This window comes from Solanum tuberosum, unplaced genomic scaffold, assembly GCF_000226075.1.
Source record: "Solanum tuberosum cultivar DM 1-3 516 R44 unplaced genomic scaffold, SolTub_3.0 scf00500, whole genome shotgun sequence".
NCBI lineage: Eukaryota > Viridiplantae > Streptophyta > Magnoliopsida > Solanales > Solanaceae > Solanum > Solanum tuberosum.
This window is the reverse complement of record NW_006239419.1, coordinates 309,729-332,064: the sequence shown is the minus strand read 5'-3', so window position 1 is coordinate 332,064 and position 22,336 is coordinate 309,729. Positions and strand designations below refer to the sequence as shown.

At 34.1% G+C, this 22,336-nt stretch overlaps 2 protein-coding genes across 2 annotated transcripts; both read left to right on the top strand.

Annotated features, from left to right (window-relative positions):
- Positions 1-4,797: 4,797 nt before the first annotated feature.
- On the top strand, positions 4,798-9,632 carry LOC102603700 (uncharacterized protein At1g04910-like). The gene is made up of 10 exons (XM_006364465.2): positions 4,798-5,207; positions 5,278-5,337; positions 5,442-5,532; positions 5,623-5,699; positions 6,538-6,626; positions 6,733-6,916; positions 7,450-7,631; positions 7,960-8,062; positions 8,153-8,484; positions 8,688-9,632. The coding sequence occupies exons 1-10, from the start codon at positions 5,025-5,027 to the stop codon at positions 9,022-9,024; spliced, it is 1,638 nt and encodes a 545-aa protein (XP_006364527.1). The 5' UTR covers positions 4,798-5,024; the 3' UTR covers positions 9,025-9,632.
- A 5,144-nt stretch (positions 9,633-14,776) lies between these two features.
- On the top strand, positions 14,777-18,793 carry LOC102603364 (uncharacterized protein ycf39). Its single transcript, XM_006364464.2, has 8 exons — positions 14,777-15,051; positions 15,314-15,552; positions 15,751-15,849; positions 16,011-16,205; positions 16,751-16,843; positions 16,919-17,014; positions 17,467-17,607; positions 18,460-18,793. Exons 1-8 carry the CDS (start codon positions 14,841-14,843, stop codon positions 18,634-18,636), a joined length of 1,251 nt encoding a protein of 416 aa, XP_006364526.1. The 5' UTR covers positions 14,777-14,840; the 3' UTR covers positions 18,637-18,793.
- The last annotated feature ends 3,543 nt before the right edge of the window (positions 18,794-22,336 follow it).

The window sequence follows — 22,336 nt, the reverse complement described above, 5'->3', positions numbered from 1 at the left end:
TTAAATAATTATATACTCATAATATATAATTCTATGGAAAAAATGAAAGATATATACATCAAATAAGAATAGAAAAGAAGAGGTGGAACTCTGATTATAATTTTCAGAGAAGAACCAGATCATATAACTCAATACTTTTCCGTGCTCTTCTTTCTCATAGCCAATTCTCAAAGCAATAGAAACCTCCAAAATAAAATAAAAAAAGTTGTGCAGATCCATTTTGTTTGTGAAGGTTATCTCTTTTATTTGTTAGCGTGTTTATCGACATTTATAGTGCCCTTGATAGCTAGCTTGAACATACATAGCCCGTTTGGATTGACTTAAAAGTTGGTCAAACCTACTTTTAAGTCAGTGTTTGACAAATATAAAAAATAACTTAAAATGAGTATGAAGTGTTTGACAAGGTAAAAAATGACTTAAAATAAGGCAGAAACCAAAAATAGATCTCCCCCTACTTTTTATTTTTTGATTTAAAAGTCATTTCAGTTTGACATTCTAGCAACTCCTTATTTTCTTTTTTTTTTGTTTTTAATTGTCCATTGGTTGTTGTAGTGGATTATTGCCTAAATTGGAATACTACAAATCTACAATGAGAGTTGAATATATATATATATGGGCTCAAGTGGAATGGACTTTAAACTTTTTAGATTAACGTGGCCTGGCCCACTGTAGAGCTCATCTTGTTGTTGGAGGATCCAAAAAACTTATACATGCAGTTCGCTTATCACATTGCATTGCACCTTTTTCTAGACTTTCTTCTAATGAAAGATCATGTCATGGATATGGATTTTTTTTAAGATCATCAAGCTATTTGTTTTAATTTTAGGAAAAATTGTAAGTATTTTTGAATTGTAGCATAAGTTAGTTTTTAAGAAGCTGAAGACAGTTGCATTGGCAAAACACAAATCATTGTTTTAATCACTATTCCTTTATAACATTGATTTTCATAATAAGTAAATTTTAGATGTTGGACCAAATAAGTTACTATTAATCAAAACAATTGAGAGACACAAAAAATAATTAATGGATTGTTTGAAGTTTGAAGTGCACAACAATCAACATGGTGTTTAAGTAAAATCATATATATATATTCACGTGATGTTTGTTGTTTCTGTTTCTGCATGTTGTCTTTGGGGCATTTATTATAAAACTGTCCGTTACTACGTACTAGCTAATTCAAATAAGTATATTTTTGGATGAATAAGTTAAAACAAAATGAGTCAGTCAGTCGCCACATTTTTTCACCTACAACCCATAATTTTTTATTTTAACTTTGTGTTTGAGTGAATCTCAAAAGACACGCAGAATCCAGAGACAGAGACAGAGGCTCCTTGGTTTAAATATGAATAATTAACCAATAAAAATATTACACCAAATATTTCAATAGGCCGACTTTGTCTTGGCCTATGGGTTAATGAGGCTAATTCTGTTAGAATTAAATAACATGTTTGAAGGAGATTCAGATTCAAAGTTTTTAGTTGTTTGAGTTTGTTTCAACTTATTTATCATCAAAGTTTGCTACCATACATACTCAACAATCTCCCTATCAAACTAAGTTTCGCGTGACCCATAGATTAATTGTTTGTCATACACATCATCAATAGAGTACTTATGGCCATCAAAGTCAATTAATTAATTAGTACTTATTATGATTTTTCTATTTATATGTATACACTCCATAGTTTATACAAAATTTTCTATAAAATTCGACCCCATTAATACCTTCAGTGATGGTAAACATAACAAACTGTTAGTAGGTAATTAATTCATCACAATAAATCGTTCTTCCCATGAACAATCACCTTCTCCATACTTGTTGACTTTTGTAGGAATCAATGACTCAATAATACCACACCACTAATTCCAACATAAGCTTTTCTCAATCTTCCTCAACTTTTTTATTAAGAAATAAATACTACTCCTTTTGTTCCTTTTTAGTTGTCATAATTTCCTCTTTTATAGTCAATTTTTGACTAATATTTTTCATCATATTGATATGCAAAAGTTTACAATTTATAGTACTTTTCATATAGTTTTGATTATCTAAATTTTTTAGTTTAAATTATTGAATTAATGTAAACTAATTTAACTTTGAAAATTAGTCAAGTTGACTTTCAAAAAACGCAAGATGACCAAAAAAATAACGGAAGGAGTACCTGATATTTTCTATAGGTATCAATATATATATAAATTAAGTTGTAGTTGGTTACATTTGTTCCTCTCCTTTTTTCCAGCAATTGTGAATGGATACATGAGAGAAATTCAACAAATTATATTCATTATACCAAATGTAAATATTTTAAAGGGAAATCTAACATGTTCAGTTGTACTATAATATTGTCAGACTAAAACAATGATTTCCCACAAAAGAACAGCTCAACCCCTGCATTGTACAAGACAAGTTGATTAATATCTTAATGTGTTTTTGACAAAGTTGAATCTCAGATTACGACTACTACTTAGCCAATCCTAATATACATGCATCATCATTGCAGATGTGGATTTAAGTTGTTTATGTGGGGCTGCATAATTAGGTGCAACCTAGCTAATATCTTAATCATTACTTAATTAGCAAACACCATCCCATCTTAAAACTTTCTCAAGCACCTAATCCAAACTATTTTTATATATAATGCGCAGGTGTATTCAGGATTTCAAGAGTATGAATGCATTATTATAAAAGGTGAATTTTGGATATAAATTTGATCGCTTTGATTTTTAAGTTCTTATCAATGAACCTATTAAACTTTTAGCTCACATTATATGATATTTTGAGTGTGGGTTTACACATCTATATGTAAATATATATATTTTTTAAAAGGATAAAACTACTAATATATGATCTTAAAAGGTGAACATGAATTCACGTGAACCCGTAGAGCAGCCCCCTAGGTTCGCCCCTGACTCCCTTTGTTTCATTTTACTTGACTCATGTTGATTTAACACTCCTCTTAAGAAAATATTTATTAAAAGGTTTATTTTACTAAATTAACCTTATTAATTATATTTTGAAAAATTGAATTTGACTACTAATAGTTTATGTAGTTATTTATGATAATATTAATGGAAGAAAAATAATAATTTTGTCTTGATTTACAAAGTAAAAAAAAATATTTACATATAAGGGTCAAATAGAATGAAAGTGAGCCATTTGTGGTTGTCATGATTTTGGTTGTTGAACGCTTCCATTGGCGTTACCAAATTGGGTTGTTTTGAGTTTTGAGCAGAAACTAACATCTTGTTGACTCTGAAATTGATGAACGGAAATGTCTGGTCCAGGCCACTCAGAGATCGTGCCAACCATAAATAAATGCAAATAAACAATTGAAAGCAGTTTGAGTTATACAAAACATATTCTGTTACAACTCGGAATAAACAAATTACAATGGGACAGTGGGTGCATTTTGTTTGTTAATTAATAGGGCTATGTGAGTGATATAGTAAAATTATCCCTCTATTTATTATTTGTTAAGAAATGTGCCAAGTTAAACATAGATAAATAAAAATGAACGAGGAGTAAAATTTACATTTTGGATAAAATGAGGCAAGAGAAAGTAAGATCAGGTACATTTTACTAACTAATAATCAACATTTGAATAGTTCAAATGATTAAATAAAAATAAATACAGTATCATTAAAATCACAATTTAGACTTTAGACTCGTTCCGTTCGTAGATATCATTATCACTTTTGAGAAAGTCAAATAATTTTTAAAAATTGTAAGTTGATACATAAAAAAAAGATCATTTGAACTTGCTAAATCAAATCTCGATATTTATTTTTAAGCAAAAAGAAGAAGTATTTTTAATCCAATAACTACTAAATATGTAGATTTTGAGTTTTACCTTAAAACTAGGTGTGTCAATTAAAAATACTTCTCCATTCATTTTTATTTCTTCATAAACTTAGTTAGCACACCTTTTTAAAAATAATAAATAAAGTATATATTTTTTTACTATGGTCTCTATTAGTCGATGCATAAGTTTGACAGATGATTTAGAATGAGTAATTATTATTAAGAATAAAATAGAAAAAAATATCTTTTTTATTGATTTATTAAAGTGGACAAGTATAAGTGTAAAATCTATTATTAATATTGGATAAATAAAAATTAAAAAAATCTATTTTTGATACATGATAAAGTAAAAATTAATGGAAAACGTACTCTTTTCGTTTCATATTACTTGACCCATGTTGACTTGATACAATTCTTAAGAAATTTATAATTTGAGGTATATATTATTTACTAAGCTAATCTTATCAATGATATTTCGAAACTCTAAATCTTACTACTAATTTTACATAGTTATTTAATACTAAGAATAATATAAGAAAGAGTTATAAAATTCTTTTAATTTGCTAAAATGGACCAGTAAACTGCAATATCTATTTTTATTAAGGAATCGAGTTAATTTTAATTGGTTTGTCTTACTTATTTTTAAGTCCATTTTTTTTAATAACTTTTTAATTCTAATTTTCCAGTTACATATTTAATATCTTAAAAGTTTAAAAACATTAAGATATATTTTTAATTTAAAATTATACATATAGAAATTTGATATGGAATGAGAATTGAAAATGAACGTATAAAAATAGAAATGGAAACAAAACTAGAAAAGAGCACAGAAACTTTTGGTAAACAGGCGTAGCTGGGCCAAAACATATACGGGAAATGAATTAACGTGTAGTTTGTCGTTTTCACTCCGCAAACCCAAAAAAGACGTAACACCTGCTTGCACACGAAAATTCCTCTCTCATTATATTCGAGAGTTCGTAATTTAGGGAAGTAATTTATAAGCAATCAATCTACCTTTATCTTTTATTCATAATTCATAATAGGAAAAACTCTCCTAAATTCTGTGCGGAGAATTAGGCATAGCGAAACCAACCTAAATCCTTGTGTTATTAGTAAACCAGTTGCCACTATTTTTCTCTACCAACTTCCTTCTACTCAACCTAAAGCAGGATTTATATATATTATACTAAAACCAAACCATTTGTTGAAGATTACTTACTATACAAACATGAAGAAGAGAAAACATGAGACGTTGTTTCTTGGAATTCTCCATACTCTGCTTTTCAGAAGAAGAAAACGCCCCATTCACCGCTTCCTTACTCTTGCCTCTGCTTTATTTGGTGCTATTCTTTTCTTTATTCTGTTTTTCTCTCCTCCCATCCACCAACATCACCTTATCAATCCCATCTCGGTATGTATTCATCCATTACATCATTTTCGTTCTTTGTTTTTATTTGTTCTGATTTTGTTATTTCATTTAGTTCATTAACGGGACGGGGTTTCACATGAACCTGCAACAACAACATGTCTTTCGTGTTCCGGTGAGCTCTACTCCTGTTTTGATTGTTTCCACCTACCTATACGTAAGATGTTTGTTTTTTTAAAAAAAATAAAAAATCTGAAGCTCCTGATTTTGAATGTGTAGATGGGTGGAGGAAGTTTAAGCGGAGACGTATGGATTTCGAAGCAATCGAAATTCTATCATGGCTGCAGTGATTCCAGCAATAATTTTCCAAGTGGGTGCATTTTGTTTTACCCCTTTTTCTAATTTTTGTTTTCTTCTCTACTGTATATTCGTCTGATCTCTGGCGCTGTAACATTTGCAGCTGCAGAGGTGAATACTCATCCCAATAGGTACTTGATGATTGCAACTAGTGGAGGCTTGAATCAACAGAGAACAGGGGTAAATATATTCTTTTACCCTAATTCTAGAGCTGAGAGTCTATTGAAAACAACCTCTATCCACTAGTGGTATGTTGCCAAGTTTTCCATCAACAACATGGAGAGATGCCATAAAGAGCTGTACTTGACTATGTGTTTGAATGTTGTTCCTTGGAGGATTTAAATTCTAAGTCACGCTCCACTGCATTTAAGATTTAATAAAAAATACTTTTTGAGGAGCAATTTTGGTAGTTTTTGGAAAAGACACAAGTAGTGCAGATTTGAAAAGATACAAGTCTGAATGACATCTTCCCTCATTTAAATTGGGTGGTTAGCAATTGTTGACATTGGTACAGTGAAAAAGCAATTTGAATATTTTAGCTTCTGTTTTCTAAATATGAACAAGAAAATTTTCACTTGGAAATTGAAATTCTGATCTGGTCCATCCATACACCAGCAAAATATTACTACTATTAATGTTACCTGTGACATGCAACTGCATATGGATTGCAAGTTGTAGCTTGTGAATTAATAGTCTACTCTAGTCTGCTCCCTGAACCCAATTTAGCCTTTACCATTACTTAGTTTACCTTGTTTGAATCTTCTTCCTTTGACCTGGCAGAAACTTGTTCTACTTTTTTATTTGTAATGGTGTATGTAGTTTTCTGTTGACACTGTCTTGTAAACTGTGCAATCATGAATCAGCAAGTCCATTTCTAGACACCATAAGAGTTTCTATTAAATCTGAGATACTACAAGCAGATTATTTTGCCGTTGGAATTCTAATTATTATTTGCAGTTATATTTTAAAAGATTGCTAAATCAAATTTGAGTTCAAATCATTTTCTTGCTGGATGCAGATTGTAGATGCAGTTGTTGCAGCTCATATTTTGAATGCCATCCTAGTAGTTCCAAAACTCGACCAGAAATCCTACTGGAAAGATTCAAGGTTTTATTTGGAATAATTTGTGCACAAAGGCATTTTATGAGCTATCTTTTTGTTTGTTAGAGTGTACTACAATTCATGAACGTAATCATTCCTTTTTTACGTGCAGTAACTTCTCTGAGATTTTTGATGTCGACTGGTTTATCTCACGAATCTCGAAAGATGTCAAAATTATTAGGGATCTTCCAAGAATCGGAGATAAAATCATAACTCCATATACAACACGCGTTCCAAGGAAGTGCAATGCCAAGTGTTATCAAACTCGCATCCTGCCTATTTTAAAGAAAAAGCACGTAAGTCCTTTACAAATTAATGGGACATGTTTGCCTTTTCCAGTGCATCAAAACATGATATCATCCCACGACATGGAACTTTGTGTACATCACATGATTCGTGGTCCTTAGTATTCTGTTACTCTTGTTGCATTGTACATGTATGTGGCAACTCGTGCTGAAATGTAGTATTTTTCCCATCCATATTACCCTAATGCACAACCAAGTCATAGTATTGTAAAATTTGAAAGTTCAAGGTACAGAAAGTTAGACACAAATTTACTTATCCATACAACACAAGCTCCACCTTGTTTTTAGGAAAAAAGTGTAAGTCAAGCATATCTTCTTGATAATATCTGTGTTGTTGAATACGCAACCTGTTGGGTGGGGTGGTGAGGGGATTCAATGTCGTAATGTACAGAGTGTCTGTGTAATTTATTGCACATTTCTTGTGTGAGGTTTTCCTACTGGCCCTTAAAGTATATCTAGATTAACTAGTTTGTTTTTGGATGTAGATTCTCATTTTGTTTACTCTATGCTTTGTTCTGATGCAGGCCGTTCAGCTAACAAAATTTGACTATAGGCTTTCCAATCGATTGACTACAGATATGCAGAAGCTGAGATGCAGAGTCAATTATCATGCATTGAAGTTTACTGATCCCATAACTGAAATGGGCAGAAAATTGGTTGAAAGGATAAGAATGAAAAGCAAGCACTTTGTTGCCTTGCACCTGAGGTAATTTATTACTAACATTTATGTACAAAAGATGTTTTACACAAATGTTCTTTCTTGTTCATGAATGTGTTTTTCGAAAGAATCTCTTTTTTCCCCAACAATGCAAGCTGCTTTGTTGAAATATAGAAGGCAAAAGCGCTAGCCTTTTGGGCGTTATATTGCTGATCTGATAAAATGGTTATTTATGTGTGTTCCAGTGTTATTTTCAGATTCAGTGACATTCCTTTAGAATTTGAATGTTGATCTTGTCATTGTAGATTGTATACTTCTCTAAGTCAATATTCTACAACTGGAACATGTTTGCTGAAACTTGTTTACCATGTTCTAGGTTTGAACCAGATATGCTTGCATTCTCTGGATGCTATTACGGTGGAGGAGACAAGGAAAGGAAAGAACTAGGTAAAATACGAAAGAGGTGGAAGACATTACATGTGAGTCACTACCTATTTTAGTAACTATTAGTCCATACATTGCCCCTACTTATAGTTAATATGGTATTACTTCTTTGGCATTACTTGCAGGCAAGAAACCCGGATAAGGAACGAAGGAACGGAAAATGCCCTCTCACTCCTGAGGAAATTGGCCTTATGCTTAGAGCACTTGGTTTCGGTAATGATGTTCATATTTATGTGGCATCTGGAGAAATTTATGGTGGAGAGGAGACATTGGCTCCTCTCAAGGCTCTATTTCCAAATTTTTATTCCAAAGATACAATTGCCAGCAAGGAGGAATTGGCACCATTCTCTTCCTTTTCTTCTCGGATGGCTGCGTTAGACTTCATGGTTTGTGATGAGAGCGATGTTTTTGTATCCAATAACAATGGTAATATGGCAAGAATGCTCGCTGGAAGAAGGTAAGCTACTTGATGTTTTTGACCTGAATCAGTTTAGCTGACTTCACAAAAAAGTTCAAACAATTTTCCGTCTTAGGAAATAATTTCAACGAAATGATACTCCTACAAATGCCATATTCTTTACTCAAATACCATGTTACTTTATTTATTAGTCTGTTACTCCAGGAAAGGGTACACTTTTTAAAATCCTTTCCGTGTTTCAGGAGATATTTTGATCACAAGCCAACTATCCGCCCAAATGCGAAGAAGCTTAATAATTTGCTCCTTCGTCGAAATAACATGACATGGGAAGAGTTTGCCTCACAGATTCGAACGTCTCAAATAGGTTTCATGGGCGAGCCAATGGAGGTGAAGCCAGGCAGGGGAGAGTTTCATGAAAACCCAACAGCATGCATTTGTGCAGATTCTGAAATGGATACCGGTGCTGCTACTATTAGTGCTAGGAGAGATATGGGTGAAGTAACTGATGGTCAGGTAGGTGAAGAAGAGCAAGAATGGTCTGATACAGAATATACGGAGAATGAACTTGAAATTCAATGAAGAGGGCTTCTGAAAGACATGATGCAGATTCTGGCTGATTTTATAAAACAGAAGAGTCAGAAATAGAAGATGGTTTTCTTGGATTAAAGAGAAGTTGCAGATGGGGGCAGGTCCTCATTTTGAGTACTAGCTTCCATTCATTGCTAACAAGATAAGGGTATGGAGAAGACAATTGTACATAAAGCCAAGTGCAAACTAAGAGCTTGGTTCTCCAGTTTTGCTAGTCAATGGTGCTGTTTTAGGCAAGAGAATCACTGAAGTTAGATGCATTTAAATATGAAGAGAGCAGGATGAGCTGAAACAAGTAAACAACTTTATGCTGCATTGACTCTTGGAATATCGATTACTCCTCCAAAGGAGTGGGTAATGCTCAATATATAGGAAGACCGTGGTGTTGGAGATGCATGTTTATAAGTTGTTTTTAAAGAAACATGTGTATAAGTACTCAGCTTTTGCTCTGCATTTCTTTCGACTGAATCAGTCATTGGTAGTTAGACTCTATATATCAACTGCTTAATATACTAATCAGTTGTAGCTTTTAGTGCCAGCAGTTAATTTTTCTCTTCTAGCTGCTACACCTTTTTTGAAGAAAAGCACCTTTAAAATTATATAGTTGTAGTAACAAAAGAAATTGATCCAACTTGAGATCACAGAAAATTACAAGATTCTGACTCTCCTATTCAGATCATTTCTTCCTCCTTTTTGAAATTAAGGACGTACGTTTTATGCTTTCGAAAGCCTAAACTTTGCCATAGGGAAACGGCCTCATATACACTTCAACTTTGTCATTTAGAATAATTTAACTCTCGTTATGAAAGTGGTTCATATATACCCTTATTGTTATACAAATGATTCACATATACCCCTATCGTTACAAAAGGAGCTCATATATACCCTTTATCTAACGGAAGTGAAAAAATTAGTTTTAAATTTAAATTTTTGACTTTTAATTCAAAAAAATTTCATGTAGGGGTATATTTGATCCTTCTAGCAAAGTTCAAGGTATATTTTAATTTTTTCATACATAAATTGTGTTTTGACTTCTTTGATTATCATTATTTGAGTCTTTTATTTCTTTAGTATAAACAAGAAAAATTAAAGCTAATTTTTTGTGGCTATATTATAATTTAAAATTACTTTTTTCGGCTATATTGTAATTTAGTTTTTGTATTTCTAAAAAAAAATTAGGGTATCTATAATAAATTTTACAAGAAAATTAGTGAAACATAAATAAGTTTGACCATCAAAATAATAACTTTAAATTATTTGTTGAAACAAAAAAGTAAAAAAAAAATAGGTGTGAGGAGGATCAAATATTCCCCATATGAATTATATTTTTTTAATAAAAAATAAATTAAAATTATTTTTTTTACTTCCTTAAAAGAAAATGATATATTTGAGTCATTTGTATAACAATAAGAAGAGTAATTTCCCTAGATAGTCACTCATGTTTGGAAAATTACCTAGGAATATCACTTATGTTTGTTTTAGGACTACAATATCACCCAACTTTGCTTATTTTCCTCAAAATATACTTGACATAAAAAATACATTATCTCTCTCCTACTATGATGTCATGTCACATTTTTTAATTTATTAATAATATTTTTTTAATTCTTTAAATGACAGCTTGTTTAATGTATCTATATGAGAGCATTAATCCATTCTCTATGAAATCTAGTTACTTCAATTTTATAGCGATTTTTTTATCCTATGTTTCATTTACGAGTATTTGTCGTTATATCCATACAAAAATTTAGTCTTGATGTGAGAAAAAAATTAAACTCGTTCCTTGAAGCTGATGAAGAAGACAATAAATTTAGTTGGATATTTAGAGATAAACTAGATATTAGGAACATTGATTTTTACACAAACAATAAATATCAAAGGTTTCTTGTTCATGGTAAAAAAAGACTTTTACACAAACTCTGATGAAGAAGACAATAAATTTAGTTGGATATTTAGAGATAAACTAGATATTAGGAACATTGATTTTTACACAAACTATAAACATTTGTTCAAAGCTTAGGCAGAATCAAACAATAGAAATATCCGATTAAAAAACAAGCAAGCAAAAAACCCCTAAATTTTAAGAAAATTACTCCAATATCATGTTAAGTATTCAAATTATTTCACAATTTACACTTCAAAAATAAAAGAATCAGAAGAAAACTTGAATTTTACCTCGTGACAATTTCTTTGGTCGACATCAAAGGTATACAACGGCTCAGGAGACAGTTCCTTATGCAAATTCGTTAATTTATTCCATGAAGAACCAGAGGAAGCCACATATTTTCTTGAAGAATCGGAGGAGCTCGTATTACAGTTCCTTATGTAATTTTTTTACTGGGTATATAGTAATGACCGTCTTGGTCATTTCTGTGTTTTTCCTTCTGTGTGTCGTTTAGAGTGTTCCTGTAGCGACCCCAAGTCATTTATGACTTGCTGGGACTGACAGTTCGGTCACCTGGTCGTTTGTTTGGTTATTGTGCGAGTTTTAGTGTTTTTGGAGCTTATGAACCTTAAACGATTCTTTTCAATCAGAAGTTCAAGAAGATGACATTTGAATCCAATTCTGATTGGTTATTCAGCTCCAGAAGGGTCATTTTAGGCTAGTAGCATGGTCGGCATGGCTCCTGAGGTTTTCAGTGTGAGTCGGTGCGATCAGGCGTTTTAACTTTAAGTTTAAGCCTTAAGTTTGACTTTAGTCAACATTCTGAGTAAACGCGCTCGGATGAGTAATTTCGTCAGTGTTTAAGCCTAAGTTTGACTTTAGTCAACATTCTAAGTAAACGCACTCGGATGAGAATTTCATCAGCGCGGTTTGCTCTGGAATGTCGAGTTTGGTCTAGATTGACCCTTCGTTCGTGTCCCGAGGTTTTTGATATTTTTTCGAGCCCTTTTGTGGTTTTTGACTTAAAATGACGGTTGGATGTGAGACCCACTTTTTGTCAAGATGACCTCGTATGGAAATTTAGACTGTGCCATTGAGTCCGAAATATCAAATTTGGTATGGTTGTGTATCGCGTCTGCGTGCACGGGGTTCCGAACGAGTTCGGAGCACCCGTCGGAGTTTTTAAGTTTTCGAAAAGTAGGCTGAAATCTGGTGTATTTAGTGCAGAAAATCAGCACCCTTTTCCAAACTTAAAAACCTCATATCTCCCTCATCTCTCAACCGAATTAGGCGATTCGAAGTGCGGGAGCTTCGTATTTTTGGTGGCTTCGCTGTAGAGTGTTTGGAAGTTGTTGGGTGCACGTCGTTCGAGGTAAATTTGGTTATAAACTTGACTGTTAGGCCCTTTTTCGAGTTGTTGTTTTTGGCCTCTTTGTTTTGGTCATATCTCACTCATTTTAGCTCGGTTTTGGGTGATTCAAAGTCCCACGTGTTGGAAATTATCGTGGCTACATCATGGAGTGTTCAAGGAGTGATGGGCACCACTCAATTCTTGTAAATTCTGAGTTTAGACTGTGGCATGTTTTCTTTTAGGTTGATTAATGTGTGGTTTTCTTGCATGTTGGGTTTTGCTGCATTTTGAGCCTCAAATTGTGTTCCATTTTGGAACACAAGTTCGGGGTACTATTTTGGGTCTCTTGACGGAGTCAAATCCGGACAGTTTAGTGTGGGTCCCACTATTTCCATTTTGACTCCAAAATTGATCCGTCTCCGTTTGTTGTGATTTTGGTGTCTAAACGACTGTACTAACATTGTGATCCTATATTTGATAGAATGACAACGTTCAAAGGTCGTTCGGGAAGGAAAAGCTCCAGCAAAGTGATTTGGAGCGCGCGAGGTCAGCCTTAAAGTAGGCTACGACTTCCTTTCTATTAGATTGGGCTTAATTGTGTAAAAGCATGTCGATTGGAGTGAATTGGGGGTAAGTACCAGTTTCCTAGTTTACTTTGATTAGATACCTTATGTTAAGATCGATTGACCATATTTCGGGTGTAGTACCATGTTAACCGCTTTAGTAGAGTTGCATGCTTATGTGCTAAATGATATTGTATGATTGTATGCTATGTGTTGTATGCTTTGTTCATCCTTAATCGTAAGCATGCTGTCCTTAGTCTAGGTTAGGCTAGTATTGCCTTAGACTTATGACCCGTGTGGGCTGGATAGCCTTGATTTTCTGTCGACGTCGTTCGAATGACTTAGCTCTTTGTAGATTGGAGTAGCAGACTTGAGATTAGGCGCTATCGCTGCTTGCTGCACTTCTGTATCTTCTCCCTCTAATTCTACGGTTCCGACACGTTCTCGAAGGTTCAGTGCATCACTAGAGGCATGGGATTGAGATAGTATAGGCTTGGAGCCTTTTCTATGATTTTTTGGAGTGGACGGCGTTCCACGGTGGCTGTTGTTGGATTGGATCCTATGGGAGATACCATCACCCCGTGGTCGTTCTTTCTAGCTAGGCTGGGAGCGTATCGCTGGCTGGGTAGACTCGGTGATTTCGCCGATCGCCCCCAGGCCTCTCTTTCTAGCTAGGTTGGGAGTGTGTTGTTGGCTGGGTGTCCCCAGGTCGCTCTTTCTAGCTAGGCTGGGAGCTGACTGCATGGTAGGACGACTCGCAATATCTACCTCACCCACGGGTCCCTCTTTCTAGTTGGGCTGGGAGTGGACTGTTTGGTTGGGTGCCCCTGGGGTCACTCTTTCTAGCTGGGCTAGGAGTGCACTGCTGGCTGGGTGGAGTCTGATGGATTATCTTGGTTACTTTGGACTGGGAACCCAATTTTCTTCTTTCTCAATAGACTTAGCTATTCTGTGTACCTGTCGAGCTTATGAGGGTCCGTTCAGATTTTATTTAAACTTGCGCACGAGTGTACCTTCTAGGCTTTTGGGGGTCCAGGTAGGTTTAGTTTAGCTGTACTTAGTTTATTTCTAGTATGCTCGTGTGCTTTCTTTTCATACCAGCTTTGACCTCTCTGTGTCTAGATTCTATCATTTCTTATTGTTTTTACCCCTTTTGTTCAGTCGGCTTTTGATGCCTACTGAGTACGTGTTGTTTTGGTACTCATGCTACACTCTGCATGTATTTCGTGATGCAGGTCCCAGTACAAGTTGCCAGCGGTGATTAGTTCCAGCCTTCTTTTGCAGCTGTGATTCGGAGACGAGGGTGAGCACTTGGCGTTTTGGGTTTGTCATGTCTCCTTCTTTTGTTTTAGCTAGTCTTTTTGCTTTTGAGACACACTTTGTTGTGGTCTACTTTTGGGACTTGTACTATTTATTAGACAACTCTGTACTAGTGACTTCCAGGTTCTGGGAGGGATTTCTGTATATATTTATTTTGGTTTGCTTCCGCCTTGTTGTCCTTGTTTAGATTATTGTTTTCGCTAGTTTCTGTCCTTACGCTCATTACTTGATGTTCTGGGTTACGGGTTGGCTTACCTACTGGTGGGGTATAGTAGGTGCCATCATGACTTGAGAAATTGGGTCGTGACATATAATATATGGGTTGTCTAATTTTTTTAAAAAAATTGTTAATAATAATAAAAAAAATGAATAATGTGACATGGCATCCTAGTAGGAGAGGAGTAATGTATTTATTGTGTCAAGTATATTTTGAGAAAAATATGTAAAATTGGGTAATTTTCTAAACATGAGTGACTAACTAGAGAAATTACTCCAATAAGATATATATGAACAACTTTGATCTAAATGGTAAAATTGAAGGATATATGCTAGACGTTTTTTCCCTATAATAGTAAAAAGAAAAATGTGTTGCGGTGAAGAGTTGGTCGGAGGGTCCCTTCCTTTAAAGTTTAAAGCGGGGAAAGCTGATGTGTAAAGCGGGTAACCAACCATAGCCTCTTCGCGATCAATGAATAAGATAGTCGACGTGGCCTCTTCTTCCCCAATCTATACTATACTTATACTATACACTTGTCCCATCTTCCTTTCTCACTCTCTAATGGCCTCCACCCTCTACGCCCACCTTGCTACCCCTACTCTTCCCTCTCGCAAGCTATCTTCCTTGTCATGCCCAACCATGTTCCATTCGGCACTTTCCTTTTCCATCGGCACTACTAAAGGTAACTACACTCTTTTCGCCTGTCAACTAAATTTTATTATCTTGCCCATTAATCATTAACTCTACTAAAGGTAATTGGAGTCTTATGGGGTATTAGAAAAACATGATTCCAGCATTACCCACTAATTTTCTTGGGTAAATTTTGGTTTCCTTTCCCCTACCCACTATACCATTGAAACTGATTGGAGTTTTGTTGGGTATTACGAAAGAATGATTCCAACAATACCCATTAATTTTCTTTCTTTCAAATTTTGGTCACGTAGGCAAACATTGTTCCGTACTTAAGGTGCTGTGCAATGCTCAGAGTGCTCCGGCGGCAGTGAATTTAGCTCCGGGAACACCTGTGAGGCCGACTAGTATACTAGTTGTGGGGGCGACGGGCACCTTGGGAAGGCAGGTAGTGAGGAGAGCACTGGACGAGGGCTACGACGTCAGATGTCTTGTAAGGCCTAGGCCTGCTCCTGCCGATTTTCTTCGTGATTGGGGCGCCACTGTTGTCAATGTAAGTAGGAATTTTAAATTTTATTGGATTCAACATTTATACTAATCTCCTTCAGTTTGTTTTGACATTATGAGTCAAGAAATTACCCTCTGACCCTATGTTTTATCTGCCCCTGGCCTTGGCTAATTGTAAGATTTGAGCTTGTTCTTTCTTTTATATATTTGTGAAAATTATCAAGTTGAATTCATCTCTGCACAGGCAGATTTAAGCAAACCTGAAACAATTCCAGCAACACTGGTTGGAGTCCATACAATTATTGATTGTGCTACTGGACGCCCTGAGGAGCCTATAAAAACTGTAAGCATCCATACTGATAAAAAGGGGTGAACAATTGCTTCACACTCTACTTAAGGAGTTTAGGTTCTTGTTGGAATGAAAATGATTTGATTATTTAACTGTCTTGATTCTTATTTGATTAGTGGCTTGTCAAGTTTATTTACTTTATCCATTCATTTTAGGTAGATTGGGAAGGAAAAGTTGCTCTTATACAATGTGCAAAAGCCATGGGCATTCAAAAATTTATATTTTTCTCGATTCACAACTGCGACAAGCATCCTGAAGTTCCTCTGATGGAGATCAAACACTGTACAGAGAAGTTTCTCCGCGATTCAGGCCTGAACCACGTTGTAATTCGGTTATGTGGCTTCATGCAGGTATCATCCTCAAATTATTTTATTTGGTGTGGAGAAAGTATGCCTTGTATACGTACATTTTAACCACAATGCTGAAACAAAAATCATATCTGAAAACTCTTGAAAGGTATTGCAATAAGTTAGATTCATAATATCAGGGTTATATATATTATGACATTGTAAAGGGACACCTCAGAGTGTCAAAAGGCTATCAATATTCTAGTTGAAACACTGAGATGCTGCTACTTGAAATTTGTAATGCAGAAACAGAGAAGCTTGTCACATTATGTTCTTATTATCAACAAAATTATGAGCTTTGATCGAGTTATGAACAATCTCTACATATCTTAGAAAGAGAACCCAGTGAATGTTAACATGGAGTGCCTTTTTGATCTTATTGATCAACTCTTAGCTGTTGGAAAAAATAAATAATACAAAGCTGCCCATACAAATAGTTTCTAAATCAATTGATAAGGTGTTATTCCCGTAGTTCCTTTTGCCATGTCTATTGTCCTTCAATCGTATTATTCATTGACTTAGTAGTTAAATGTTTTCATTTGCTCCAGGGCCTTATTGGTCAATACGCAGTGCCTATATTAGAAGAGAAATCTGTATGGGGAACCGATGCTCCCACTAGAATAGCCTACATGGACACCCAAGTAAACTTTCCACTTAGTTTCTTTTGAGTCTATTAAACGTAATTGGTAAATAATTCTATGCTAAATTGCTTCTAGGATATTGCTCGCTTGACATTCATAGCTTTACGCAATGAGAATATTAATGGGAAGCTTCTCACTTTTGCTGGGCCTCGGGCATGGACAACCCAAGAGGTAAGAAGGATCTCCATTTTAAGCATTAAGATTAAGTTTCTTTGGCAACTTACAATGTAGGCATTTGTGGTAAAAAAATAATCCTGGTAATGGGGTAAGCAACAACAGATGCTGTTAATATCGAACTCTTACCTCAAAACCAAGTTCATTTTGAAGCTTCTTTAGAAGTTAGGCCATCAAATTTCTGTTAAGGATACTCTTGATCTTCTATACATATATGCTAGGCAATAGGAAAAAAGGTCAATCCAGTTTTTTGAAATCGCAATACCTTTCCCACTGTCAAATCATTTTACGTTGATACCCAATGGAAGTAAGTTTCCCGCAAAAAGCTAGAGTAAGCTCTTTCTCATTTTGCATACTACTCTTTTGTTGCTTTTTCTGTCTTTGTTATTCTCTCCCTTCTCTCCTGTTTGTCTATTACCTTCTTGTCAAGTAAGTACTCATTGAATCAGGTGATAACACTGTGCGAGAGACTTGCTGGCCAAGATGCCAATGTGACTACAGTGCCTGTCTCAGTTTTGCGATTTACACGTCAGCTGACTCGGTTGTTTGAGTGGACGAATGATGTTGCAGATAGATTGGCATTTTCAGAGGTAGAATTTCTTCTACATTTACATCTTGTACTTTTTCTTCTTTGTTTAAGGAGTGTTTCTTCATTATTAAATGCAGTCTAATGCCACTGTTCTGGTTGTTCGTTATATCTACTACATCATTTCCTTTCTTCTACTAGATCACTTTCTTTCTTCTCATTGTTTGCAATGTTCTTTCCAAAAAATCAACATATTCTTAAGGGAAGGAAAAAGGTAACTCTTTTAACGACAGGAGTTGGGTGAGGGGGCAAGGATGATGTATTTGAATATGCTTTTCTCAGTGTCCTCGAAAAGTAACTCTTCTAATCAATGAAGAGTTGGGAGACTCTGCGTGGATGAAATTTTAGAATGTGCCTATTGTTAGTGTCCTTTGAATACATATTGTATTCCTTTGCTGCATCATTCCTTAGAAATTAGCTGTTGCTTGCTAGTTTGTTTCCATGTTTGACAAATCTCCATCAGAAAATAAGTAAAAGAATCAACGTTGCCTGGTGTATCATCCAGATTCCGGGTGACAGTTTACCTGATATTTAACAGAGGATAGTCTCAGGATAAGATGTTTGAGAACTTTTGATCTTTTATAATTAACAAAGCCATTCACATTAAGGTATGTCGTTTTGTTTTGATTGATTTTACTTGACTATATATTTCACACTCATATTTACTTGAAGCACAGCTGCACTCTCTCTTTTTATTAGTGGCGAGAGTGTCTTCATTTCGTCTGCAACCTGTGTCCAAGCAATAAACAGAATAATAGGGGATAAACCCATGTATGTATAAATGGTGCATGTCCACCAATCCATGTTAGATGGGAAAAGACAAAGCTAATGTTAGTGGTCTGGTGGTAATTTCCAGGTTTTGACAAGCGATACTGTCTTCTCAGTTCCTATGGCAGAGACATACAACCTTCTCGGAGTGGATGCAAAAGACGTCAGTTCACTGGAGAAATATCTGCAAGATTATTTCACCAATATACTCAAGAAGTTGAAAGACCTTAAGGCTCAATCGAAGCAAACTGATATTTTCTTTTGAAAAGAATTACTACTACTTTTCTTTTATGTTGTTGTACAAGTAATATACATCCTTTTGGAACTCCCAATCGTCCTTTCTTTTTCTCCGCTACTTTGTAACTCATGTATTGTAAAGAAGAATATGACTAACTTTGATTCAAATGAAATTTTGAAGCTGATCTAGTGAGTAATGAAAGCATAACTATGAGAGAGAGCAGCTCCTTTATCAACAGCCTCAATACAATCAAAGGAATCTACTGCATCAAGTATTCTTGGATGTTCTTTCCAGTAGCTCGCCTCGATTACTTTACATTTGAGTGTTCAACCACAACTTTATCAGTTCCTCCTCCTGCACCAGAAAAGCAAAACAACATGTAAGCATGGATTTCCATCATCATAGAAAGTCAAAAGCAACGCCAACAAACCTAATGTACCATGTCTGATCTATGTGTAGCTGCTGGATGTAAACAATCTAGATGAATGTAAAAGATTGAGGTTGGAACATGTCTATATGCATGCTTGTAACAGGAAGTTAATTAGTAATGATAAGACAAACATGCAAATAGAGAGAGGGTTTACCTTGTCCCGAAAAACAGAGGAACCCATCCGAAACATGATTGGCACTGATTGTTTATGTGGCCTACAAACTCAAAGTATTGCATTGTGCTATGAGATTCATACACTTCATTTTCTTTAGCTTAAATTTCAACAAACACTACATGCTCTATCAAATTCAATGGTTTCTTCTTTTCTTGACCACCAATCTAGGAGTGGCGGTAATGGGGAACTGTGGAAGAAGCAAGTTTAACTGCTATCAAAATATTTTAATTTCGGTCCAAATTGTTTAATTTCTACTAATTTATAGCAGTAGTTTATTAATCAAAAGAAGAATAAACTTGTTCAATTTTGTTTTGATGATACATCTTAAATAGTGTAGTGCACGTCCTTTTCAGCCAGTTAATATTCAACACATTATTCTCAGTCATATAAGTACGTGTATCATTAACGACAAGTATTACCACTATCTAATTAAATGGAATTTTCAACAAACACTACCTGTAGTTCAATGGTTTCTTCTTTTCTTGACCACCAATATGTAAGAGATGCATGGCGGCCACATGCTCCGGCGGTAATGGTAAACTGGAAGAAGCAACTTTAAAATTCCAAGTATACTTCTCCCTATCAAAATTATTGAATTTTCTACCGAAATAATCCATTGTTTAAAACATTTTTCTGGAGTTTTACCAAAATAGACTAAAGCTACGTTTTGTAAATTATTATATTAATAAATTTCAACCGACAAAACTAAGATTTAATGGAAGTATAAAACGTTATCATCATGAGTAATGATTTAATGAGTAACGATTTTCTGTTCTTAATTTGTCTGATATGCTCCTTAAAACTTTGCACTCAGTAATGAATCTCTGGTTAAAGGAAGGTTTCTGGTATAACCTAAGTTTAATCAATCTCTCTTCATTCATCTCCTCTTTCTTTCATCCCAATTCTACAACACCAGCGCATCTTTTCAGTTTTACCAGGAAAGTTCAAAACTCATTTCATAATATCATAAAAATATTTGAATCTCATGTTTTCAAATTCAATACCTAGTTGCAGCAAAACACATTTTCAAAATGTTAACACACATCAAATTTCAACAGCATCCAACCAAAAATATAATATCAACATTCAAAATAAAAACCAAAAAATAAATCATATTATTACGTAGTAAATCAAAATTGCAAATCACAAAATTTTGATGATATATTCACAATAAACAATTGCAAATTTAAAATATAATAGAATAGCAAAAAAAAATATTTTAAATCACGAAACATCAATCGGAGTTGGGCATTTCGAAAAGTCCCAACATATTGCTAATATACAAAAAAAAACATAGTTTTTAAGCGTTGCACTAATAAATTAATAACTCATGAGAAAGGGGATCACTCTTTTAAGGAAATTCCTAAATTGCATCAATTTTTTCAGTTGTCTCTTGGATTCGTTGCCAGCATGTAAGTTGCAACTGGAATTTGAGAAATTGAAATAATCTTAGTTTTCAAACAGCAAGATCTCACTCAAAACATGTATCACAGGTGGTGAAATTGGAAATGAAGAATTGCCGGAATGGCATTTTCCCGGTCACAGAGCCCTAAAACTGTTTCCCGGTCTACTTGTCTGCATATGTAAATCAAGAAAATGTTGTTACCGTTATATTAATTGAGTTAATTAAAACGTACGTATTATGTGCTAACTATTCATTACGGGATACTTCTTTTAACGCTATTTATATTGTTTGCTGATTCTTTAAAATAAAAATAAATAAATTATAAAACATTACTCGGAAGTATGTTTATTCTATTTTGATAAAATTTCAAAATATTGTACTACTTTTATTAAATACTTTAAATAATGGGTCAGGTCAAAATATCCAAAAATAATTGACATCACTATTCTTTGCCATGAAAAAGCTATCATCATGAGAATATGTGAAAGAATATATGCTACCTAATCTATTTTTAAGACAACAAATCATTTTTTTAAAAGTAAAGTAGGAGTATTAACTAACCATTTAGGTGAAGCTATAAATTTATAATTTCAACTAAATAAAATATAAATTTAATTTCACATTTAATAATGAATATTTCATCCAATTTGCGATACTATTTTATAGCAACTCTAAAATGAGATAAATCAAAGATTACGACTATAATATAGTGCACATATGAAATGACTCTTGGGTTGGTTGTACAGAACATTTATATTGTTTCTACTAGTACATCGACCATTATTGAAAAATAATAAATAAACGAGCAGGACAAAAGGCCATAATTTCTTTTTTCTTTTCAACTGTACATCTGAATAATTAAACAAATAACCAACTCTCTCTAGGACCTAGGTTAGCCTAAAAAAGTGCCAATTATGGAGCTTTTACTGAAAGGACTCTTGTTATATTTTTGTGGTGGCTGTGACTTGTGAGATCAGTGGTCTAGTATATATTAATCAAAATAAGAATAAACTTGTCCAGATTTTTCAATTTTGTTCCATATGTCTACATCTTAAATAGTGTAGTGCACGTCCTTTTCAGCCAGTTAATTCTCCTTCAATTCTAATTTGTTCTCTTTTTCTATTATTTGGCCCATATATAGGGAGTAATTAAATTCAAGTTTCTCGTATCATAATCAGCAACAACAAGTAAATAAGGGATAAAATAGTTGGATTGAAGAGTTAACTTTAATACAGACGAGCTCAATAGGCTGAAGAGTGGGTCTGGAGCTGAAAGGGAAGTAGGCTCAATTAGAGCAAATCATATATAATTAGTGACATATATATATGATAGATCAAATTGACAACGAAGAAGCCTATAGTGAAAAGACATACGAATGTGTAGACCAACTGATCACCAAAGTAATTTAGTTCTGATATTGTATGAAAAAATGTATCCAATTCAACTATAAGATAATACCGGTAGCTAGATACACATTAGGAGTACGTACTATTTAGAGTGTGTTATGTATGAAGGAAAATGTTTTCCTGGAAAACAAGTTGATTTTTGACTTATTTTCTCATGTTTGGTTGGTGAGTAGAAAATATTTTCCGGAAAAGATTTTTAGTGTTTGATTTATGAATGATTTTTTTTTTTGAGAAATATCTTTTATTTTTACTAGGGTAGAAAATATTTTTTAAAAACAAACTTAAATTTTTTTGGGGGTGGAGGGGGGGGG

Bases quoted from the DNA above. Each gene is read 5' to 3' on its own strand.
- LOC102603700 (XM_006364465.2), top strand. From the start codon at position 5,025: ATGAAGAAGAGAAAACATGAGACGTTGTTTCTTGGAATTCTCCATACT. The intron at 6,627-6,732 runs GTTTTATTTGGA...TTTTACGTGCAG, and splicing joins TCCTACTGGAAAGATTCAAG to TAACTTCTCTGAGATTTTTG. The intron at 6,917-7,449 runs GTAAGTCCTTTA...GTTCTGATGCAG, and splicing joins CTATTTTAAAGAAAAAGCAC to GCCGTTCAGCTAACAAAATT.
- LOC102603364 (XM_006364464.2), top strand. From the start codon at position 14,841: ATGAATAAGATAGTCGACGTGGCCTCTTCTTCCCCAATCTATACTATA. The intron at 15,052-15,313 runs GTAACTACACTC...TTGGTCACGTAG, and splicing joins TTCCATCGGCACTACTAAAG to GCAAACATTGTTCCGTACTT. The intron at 16,206-16,750 runs GTATCATCCTCA...CATTTGCTCCAG, and splicing joins GGTTATGTGGCTTCATGCAG to GGCCTTATTGGTCAATACGC.